Source organism: Echiichthys vipera, assembly GCF_963691815.1.
Source record: "Echiichthys vipera genome assembly, chromosome: 2".
Taxonomy (NCBI): Eukaryota; Metazoa; Chordata; class Actinopteri; order Perciformes; family Trachinidae; genus Echiichthys; species Echiichthys vipera.
The window spans coordinates 32,912,379-32,921,697 of record NC_139827.1 but is presented as its reverse complement, the minus strand read 5'-3'; the positions used below and the strand labels follow the sequence as shown (position 1 = coordinate 32,921,697).

At 40.8% G+C, this 9,319-nt stretch overlaps 1 protein-coding gene across 2 annotated transcripts; it reads right to left on the bottom strand.

Annotated features, from left to right (window-relative positions):
* Positions 1 to 5,081: 5,081 nt before the first annotated feature.
* Positions 5,082 to 9,319, bottom strand: pold4 (DNA polymerase delta 4, accessory subunit). Of its 2 annotated transcripts, none has more exons than XM_083923161.1 (5): positions 9,246 to 9,319; positions 7,919 to 8,034; positions 7,516 to 7,599; positions 5,958 to 6,069; positions 5,082 to 5,540 (listed from the first exon to the last, which is right to left on the bottom strand). In XM_083923161.1, exons 2-5 carry the CDS (start codon positions 8,022 to 8,024, stop codon positions 5,516 to 5,518), a joined length of 327 nt encoding a protein of 108 aa, XP_083779287.1. In that variant the 5' UTR covers positions 8,025 to 8,034; positions 9,246 to 9,319; the 3' UTR covers positions 5,082 to 5,515. The 2 variants fall into 2 exon arrangements, with proteins under 2 accessions (XP_083779287.1, XP_083779288.1); XM_083923162.1 differs by lacking the exon at positions 9,246 to 9,319 and adding an exon at positions 8,832 to 8,871.

Sequence of the window (9,319 nt, the reverse complement as noted above, 5' to 3'; positions counted from 1 at the left end):
TAGCCAACCACAGAATACAGCTTCCGGTCCTAACCTTCAAGATAAAGATATGCTGCTTAAGAAATGCTACACGCAATGCTATTATCTAAAAGCACACTTCATGCCAATTCATATTTTAAAGCATTGCGGCCCAGTGGTTATGTATTACACAACCAACGAGTAATTTCCTGCAGTTTTTCTTCCAAGATCAACGTATCTTAAGCTTTTATTTTGAAAAGCAGTCGTCTGATTTCTCGTATTATCGCGGTTAAGTCCGTCTACCTTGACGCTGCCCGCTGCCCCGCAATGGATGTGATTAACGGTTCGCCAATGCAGAACTCCAACGAAGCCGAGAGTTAACCAATGAGAGGCCCGGGAACCGGACTGACGCAACGAATGAACGTATCACCGTGTAGAATCCTCTCAGGTCCCGCCTTTCTTCACACTCTGATCCGAGTCATCGAGCTTTCGACCAATCAGCGGGCGATGCGTCTGCTGTCGATCCACTGACCGACATGCGAGCCAATCAGATTTGAGCTCAGAGGGTTTTGCGATACCGCGGACCAATCGGACATCCCGTTACAGTTTGTCTGCATACTTCATGGATGCTGAAGCTGTCTCTGACGACATTATGAAAGCATGCAAAAAAAGGCTGCCAAACAGAGTGCAGTATTAGGTCTTATAAATACTGCATAAATAAAATATTAAAAAAGGAAGGTGATATAACTCTGTGGGAACGGTGTCACAACAAAACAGAATACAAACATGTAAACATACACAGAGGAACAGGAAATAACTGATACTGAAACACAAATGTAAAAATCAATGGCAAATAAGTGACATTCAAATACAACCCCACTAATGCATTCGTTTCAAGGTTTTGCAGACGTGGACAACACATGTGAAGTTTGTAAGACTGAAGAAGAAACTGTTATGCATGTATTCTGGGAGTGTCAGTACAGTTCTGAAAAAAGTGCCTTTTAACATTCAGTCCAATTATTTCATTAAATTGGAAGAAAAAGACGTCATTACCTGCTATGAAAACAAAACAAAACAATGTATTGTCAACTTTCTAATTCTACAAGGAAATTTTCATTACCATAAAACTAAATTCTTCAAATCTCAGCCAAACTTTAATCCTGTCAAAACTGAATTTAGAAATTATTTTGAGTCCATCCAAATTATCAATAATAAGATTTTTTTTTTTACCGCTAATATATTACAAGATTTTTTTAAGGAAATGTAATAATATAGCCCACTTTTTAATTTAATTTCTTTGTATGTATCCATTTATGTCTTATTTATTGTTGTTTTTTCTGCCCTTTTATTGGATCATGTATTTAAGTACTCTCTCTTTCTAAATTTACTTATGTTCTGTCATTATAATTTAAGATTGTGATGTTCATTGAAAGAAGAAATGACTGCCTTATACGTGTATTTTTTTAAAGTACAATGCCGAAATGTTCAACAAATGTTTGTCTTGTTATTTGTGAAGATATGCTAATAAAGTCTGAAAAAAATGAAGCTATCTCTGACACAATGAACACTTGCCAATGCATTTACCAAGTGTGCCAAACTGAATGCACGTTGTGCTTTGCAGTTACTCTGTCACTGAATGACACTTTAAGCTAAACACTAAAACATTATTTTGCGATTGCTTTTCCCCAATGTCACGTGAAAACACTTTGAGGTAATGAGTTGACTTTCACACCGGACCTTGAGCACTATAAATAGGCCATATGTAAACATCTGGTTCGGACAACATTGGAGGCCACAATCTACTGTGCCTTTGTTGTTTGAGGAGTGTTAGAACATTTGGATTCTTTGTACTGATAAGTATATTATGTGTGGAGCACACATCCATGCTTTACACATTTGGATACCTGTGTTTACTACATGTGGGACAAAACTGTGACTGTATGTATGTCCTGCATACAGAGCAAGTGGTTTTTATCAGTGTAGTTGCTGCTTTGTGTGCTGATTCAAATATGGTTTGTGTTACATATCGACACTAAAACACACATTTTATTAGTTTGAAGATTTTTGAAAGAAGTGCTGCTTCTGTTTGTTTGTAAGCTTTGTAAGGTTCAGTTTGTTTGTAAGGTTCAGTGCTTAAAGTGTAACTCTGGCATAAAATGGTCTTGGGCTTTTTCTCGGCACCCGTGTAGTTCTGGGATCTTTGCTCACCGGGATGAGATCCTGCGTGGAGCCCCAGATCGAGGGAGATTATTAATGACCTTGTGTGTCTTCCATTTTCTAATAATTGCTCCCACAGTTGATTTATTCACACCAAGCTGCTTGCCTATTGTAGATTCACTCTTCCCAGCCTGGAGCAGGTCTACAATTCTGTTCCTGGTGTCCTTCAACAGCTCTGTGGTCTTGGCCATGGTGGAGTTTGGAGTCTGAGTGTTTGAGGGTGTGGACAGGTGTCTTTTATACAGATAATGAGTTCAAACAGGTGCCATTAATACAGATAACAAGTGGAGGACAGAAGAGCTTCTTAAATAAGTTACAGGTTTGTGAGAGCCAGAGAAATTGCTTGTTATTGACTAAATACTAATTTTCCACCACCATTTACAAATAATTCATTCATTCATTCATCTTCAACCGCTTATCCCGGGGTCGTGGTCGCAGGGGGGCTGGAGCCGATCCCAGCTGACATCGGGCGTGAGGCGGGGTACACCCTGGACAGGATGCCAGTCTATCACAGGACACATAGAGACGAACAGAGACAGACAACAATTCACACCTACGGGCTATTTTTAGAGTCATCAAAATTTGTTAAAAATCCTACAATGTGATTTCCATTTTTTTCTCTTTCTATTTTGTCTCTCGCAGTTCAAGTTAACCTATGATGAAAATTACTCACCTCTGTCATCGTTTTAAGTGGGAGAACTTGCACAATCGGTGGCTGACTAAATACTTTTTTGCCCCACTCTAAGTGACAAAAAAGGCCAGAATTACACTGAAATGTGTACAGTTTAGCCCAAATAGCCTGTAGCTTCATCGTGCGACCCTACAAACACAGTATGATCATTGTGACGTTTCTTTTGTAAGAACGTTTTAGTTACAACATAACCATTAGTGTGTTGCTGTTGAAATATTACAAGGCAACAGGTAATCTATGGTATATTACAACATACTGTATGTCCAACGTCCTCAGCATGACGTTTCCTGTACTTTATATATTGACGGTGCAGCAACAACTCAATGTGGTTGGGGCATCTAGTAGCTTCTTCTAGAAGATGAAGATGAGTGAGTGAGCAACAACTTTGTGTTGGTAGGGCAGAAGAAAAGCTGTAGCCCCTCTATTCCTCCTGATTTCCTGAAGAAAATGCATGAGAGAGCTGGGAGCAGTTAACATCTGTGGCTGCAGCCAACTGCAGCTACATCTATTTTTTAAATCCTTTAGATCAAAGTTTTATCAAATGCTACACACACAACAATTCAGCACTTCGACAACCTTGCTCAGATTGGTAACCATGGAATATAAAATACATATGTACACATATAGACAGTTAATTACAGTATTGTTTTACTAATGGCAACAAGCATCATGCACATGCTCTTGGAGAACTTGTCTACAAAGTTTAATTTTATCAAAGTAAACAGAATCACAGAAATATCATGTTTTAATGTTGGTGTAGCGCCCCCTGTGGGTAGAGTTTAATGAAATTTTAGACTCGTGGCAATGTGACTGTATGGACAACATTCCAAATTTTGTTGCAATAAGTGATGGTCAAATGAGGCTTTGTAAACTTTCTTAATTTTCTGAGCCCACTAGATGGAGCTCTTGGATTAAAGAAAAAGGCTCAATGGGAAATGGACTTGTACTTCTATAGCACCTTTCTAGTCTTCTGACTACTCAAGGGGCTTTCACAGTGTAACATTCACCCATTCACACAGACATTCACACTGATGGCAGTGGACATCTACAGACCATCTAATCTAACCATTCACACCACATCACCACCACCCAATGCGCACCACAGGGAGCAATTCGGGGTTCAGTGTCACGCACATCTTTCACACTTTGACATACGGACTGGAGGAGCCAGGGATCGAACCGGCGATCTCTCAAATAGGAAGACGACCAGCTCTACCTCTGAGCCAAAGCCGTCCCCAATGAATGGTAATTCAGTGTGTTTTCAACCGTTGAACAGAGAGCTCCATTTATTGGACTCAGAAAAAAAAGGAAAGGCTTCATATAGCTGAATGAAGCTTTAGTGGCCCGTCATTAGTTGCAAACCAATGAAGCATTGAAGAGTTATGGTGCATCAGGTCCAGCTTTTTTGGTTTGAAAAATGGGTTTACCATAAAACCCTAAATGACGGATGATTTTATAGGTTCAAATGTGCGTGGTCTCTTTCATTTGAGTCGGAATCATCCAAGGAACACACTGGATATACCTGTATACTGTTTTGCTTTGCCTCGTGGTTCATGAGTTATTAGCAAAAACTTGAAACATGTAATGACTAATCAAATGGTGGCGCTAACAGCTACCATGTTTTAATATGTCAAATATTTCCAGTGGGGGCAGCTGTCCATACAGTATCCTCTACCTCATATGTCTCATGGAGTTCATTCATTCATTCATTCATCTTCAACCTCTTGTCCCTGTCAGGGTTGCGGGGGGGCTGGAGCTGATCCCAGCTGACATCGGGCGTGAGGCCGGGTCCACCCTGGACAGGACACCAGTCTATCACAGGACACATAGAGACAAACAGAGACAGACAACCATTCACACCTAGGGGCAATTTTCCTCAAGGTCCTCAATGAACCAAACACCTGCATGTCTTTGATGTGGGAGGAAACCGGAGAACCCGGAGAAAACCCACGCAGACACGGGGAGAACATGCAAACTCCACACAGAAGGGCCCCAGCTGGGATTGAGCGTGTTAAATTAGGTCAGTTATACAAAGACTGAGGCAAATGTATGTCAGTGTGCAGACCACATTGACTTTGCTAGATGGATACAATACTGAATGACTGAGTTATTTAAATATACTATTGGAGACAAGTCATATACACCTATAATATATTATTGACGTACCATACTCTCCATTATACACAAGACAGAAGAAGCCGGTATTTTGGTAGAATTCCTTTTTTATTTAAAATGTTTCTCCATTGCTCTTCTTGAGGTTTCTCCCTTTAAATATCTTTACTCTTTTTTGTGGAGTTTTTCGGGGTTTAAAGGGATACCAAAATTAATCCTGCTCTATGTCATGGTAGTGTGGGCAGTTTGTGCAGATGAACGATGTTTGGCTTCTCTCCGTGGCTGGAATACCCACGGAGCATAGCAGCAGAGTGTGATTCGGAGCCTCCGGGGCTCTGAGCTTCATGCGCTGCAGCCACAGAGGGAAGCCAAACACTGTTCATCTGCACAAACTGCCCACACTGCCTTGACACAGACCTGGATTCAAATCGGCAAAAAACCTCTTTCAGGACAGAAGGTAAATCCCTCTGAGACACATTTGTGATAAATGGATTTTTGTTGGAACCTGAATTTTTTCTTTTTCTTACAATGTCTCCCTCACAAAGGATATCCGCTCCAAAGGCTGAAAGACAAAGAACACAATCACCCATTAATAATTCATTCACTATTATGAAAGTGGCTCTAAGAGTGGGGATGAATATCATTCCATCCCATTTGCCTTAATGAAATGCAGACTCAAGTTGTTCATGTTTATGATTTACTGTTAATCTCTCTGACTAATGAAGAATATGAATCCAAGCAGGGACCAGTTATTAATAAGTGTTTGATAATCAGGGTTGTGGACACATTATGGGCAGTACTTAGAAAGCATAGAGGTTTAATACTTCAATAGAGCTGGATATCTATTTTTCACAGTGATATTACTGTCAGTATGTGTGGGAACATGCACTAACGCTATGTGTCGGGGTGTGTGTGTGTGTGTGTGTGTGTGTGTGTGTGTGTGTGTGTGTGTGTGTGTGTGTGTGTGCGTGCGTTCTACCTCAGGTTGGTCTCGGGGTCAGTGTGTGTTTGCAGCAGCAGCTCTCTGATCTCCTCAGGTGGGCTCAGACAATGAAACTTTGCTCTCTCCCATCTCTGCAGCCGGCTGATACCTGGAGAGAGAGAGAGAGAGAGAGAGAGAGAGAGAGAGGATCCATGATTCAGTGCTGTGTGTGATCAAAATGTGTTTGTGCATCACTACAACCCAGAACAAGTGCAGCTACACTGCTTTGTGAATGGACATGACTGACTGCAGTAAAACATGGACACTTAACAGCACTGAAGCACAGACCATTTTCATCTGTGATCATGTAGTGTTTCCCATACACAGATTTATTTGTGGTGTGTCCGCCACCATATCAACAGTGACCACAACGTATTGATTTTCTATTTTTTTAAAAAACATTTTTAACCGCAGTGCTGCACACAGCGCATTACTTTGCTTTTCCAAAGGTAGCGAGCTCTGGACAATGTGTCCTTTGGCATTCCATGTGTGTATACCACGACATCTCAGGCAGTGAAGTCATTCTCGCTCAAATGCGTTCTGGAAAAAAGTCTGGTGTACATTTTTATTTAGTTTTTTTGAAAATCAAAGTAAAATAGACAAGGGGCGACAGTTTGTACAGTTGCTTGGATAACCAGTTTTAAATAAAGATATCATTTCTTATTTTTTAAGCCCCTCGGGAACAATAGCAGTTTCCATGAATCAGCCTAAAATATGAGTTAGAAGTCCCGGTATGTAATTAGATACCATTTTTACTTATTTGATCATGATCAGCCATGCCTTTTTTTTTTTAGATTTGTAATGATATACTTATTATTATTGTTGTGGTGGCTAAAAATTGTAGCTTCATTTATGAGACAGTCCTACGCAACACAGTCAAATGCATTTATTTGTTTTATAGAACTTTTATTCAACCAGAAGTTATAACTCATTGACATTAAACTTAACTGTTCCGAGAAAGACAGGGAGCAGCAGCACAAAATACAATTTCAAACATAAAACAGTTTAAAATGAAGACAATTTACAACAATCTTCAACATTTGAAACATCTACAGGAGGGCTGTTGGAATCAATTTCAGAAGTGGAATATACGTAAATAATATGTAAAGCAAATAGTAAAAATATTTATGCAAATCAAATTCTGAAATTACAATAAAAATGTGTATTTTTGCTGATGTGTTGGCTAACATAAGAAAATCATAGCGCCTTACTAGTCTCCTGACTACTCAAGGTGCTTTCACACTACTTGTCACATTCACACTGATGACAGTGGACATCTACGTACCATCTGATCTAATGTGACCATTCACACCTCATTTACACACCCATGCCCAATCCGGGGTTCAGTGTCTTGCCCAAGGACACTTCGACATGTGGACCGGGGCAGCTGGGGATCGAATCGCCGATCTCTTGAATGGAGGACAACCCCACTGATCCACAGCCGCATGCAGCACTCATTATAGTAAAGCAGTACATCATATCTAGGTGTGCACCACCTTATGGGCCTTATTCCAAAGCTTGGTAATCTCAGTGTGAACATGTGAAGGGATGTTACCTGTGCAGGGCCCAAATCTCCAGTCCAGATCAAACTGTTTGAGCTTCTGCAGCGTCTCCTCTCCAACTGTGTCAGTTTCAGCCTCTGCGTCAATGAAAAGATTCAAACGGAATTCATGTCAGTACTACAGTAAAGTTTCTGATGAATCAGGCACTGCTCTAAGATTGATAAAATGCCACTGAAATCAACAAAAACAAAATAAAATGTCATTTTTAATGTTCAAAATGTTTGACCAAAAAAAAAGCCAGGAAAACTCCAAAAGCCAACGAATGAATGTCAATGAACGCCATAGTAAGTTAACACTGACACGAAAACGACCTGGAACTGAAGGTCACGCTAATTATAATATGAAATCTGGATTTCATTGACGGGAGATTGGATAGATAGCTGTGCTCTTCTTCACCTTTCTGTGGCGGAGGAGGAGAGGCCCTCTTCTCTCGTTTCACCCCTCTCCTTGCTTTCTTCACCACCTTGAAGGAATCAGTTATCAGTCCATGCTTGGCTGTCATGGTGGCTGATCTGCAGCAGAAACACAAAACACAAAATTTGATGTCTCCTTTATGAGTCAATGTGAAAAAAAATATATATTTTTGAGCCAAAGGGCATGGAGAGGCGGGAGAAACACTACTGCACATGTTCAGTGGGCCGCACGTCATGGGAATAAACCTCGAAGCACAGAAACTTTTGTGGTGGCTCATTGGATTAGAAGCCATTTTTAGTTCGCTATCCAGGGGTGCGTTCATCTTTCACAAAACGTAGCAAAGCGTTGATTTACACTGAAACTGTGGTGAATTGAACACAATGTTATGGACGGTAGTAGCTCAGTCCATAGGTGACTGGGCTGGGAACCGGGGGGTTGCTGGTTCGAGTCCCTGTGTGGACCATGAATGGAGTGTGGACTGGTGGCTGGAGAGGTGACAGTTCATCTCCTGGGCACTGCCGAGGTGCTGTTGAGCAAGGCACCGAACCCCCAACTGCTCAGGGCGCTGGTCACTGGCAGCCCCCTTGCAACACCTCTCCATTGGTTGCATGTATATAGGTCCTGTCTGTGCATGTGTGTGTATTTTGGGCCTGTGTGTGTAAAATGAAAAAATAATAGAGTGAAAATTGAATTTCACCATTCGCGGGACTAACAAAGGAAATCTTCTTCTTCTAAAACATAGCTGCTACGTTTTGTTGGTGCTGAACGCACCTGTTGCACACCGTTTTCAGCACAGACTGCTCATAAAGATGGACAGCTTTACGGCTCCCCCAAAGTGAGTGATCATAGTGATCATATTTGGCCCATGCAAAGTCGTTTGCTTCAAAACACTCACATTCCAACCCCTTATGTAACGGCTAGTCGAACATGTCCGGGCAAAGACTACTACTTCTGGTTTTTACCTTTCAAAATAAAACAACTGCGGCAGGACACGAACCGCACAATCATCCTAAACAGTGTTCCTTATTCACCGGAGTTGTTTTTACACAGTCTATATAATGTTATTACATTTTATAATCATCTATCTCCAAGGTTAAGTTACTCTGTCACATTTCAGTCGACTTAACCGACTCAAAGAAACACAAGAGCCACTGTTTGTGTTAACCCCGGTAAAGATAATGACCGGAAACATCAGACGTTTTATAATAATAATAATAATAATAATAATAATAATAATAAGAGGTCATTTAATGGTCGACTAAAGGCTTCTGCGATTCTCCCAGGTGTAATCTCATTGTAATGAACCTACCTCGGTATAGAAACAAGGAATACTCCGACATGTATCGCCCTGCGAAGACTGTCTTCTTCTTCTTCTTTCGGTCC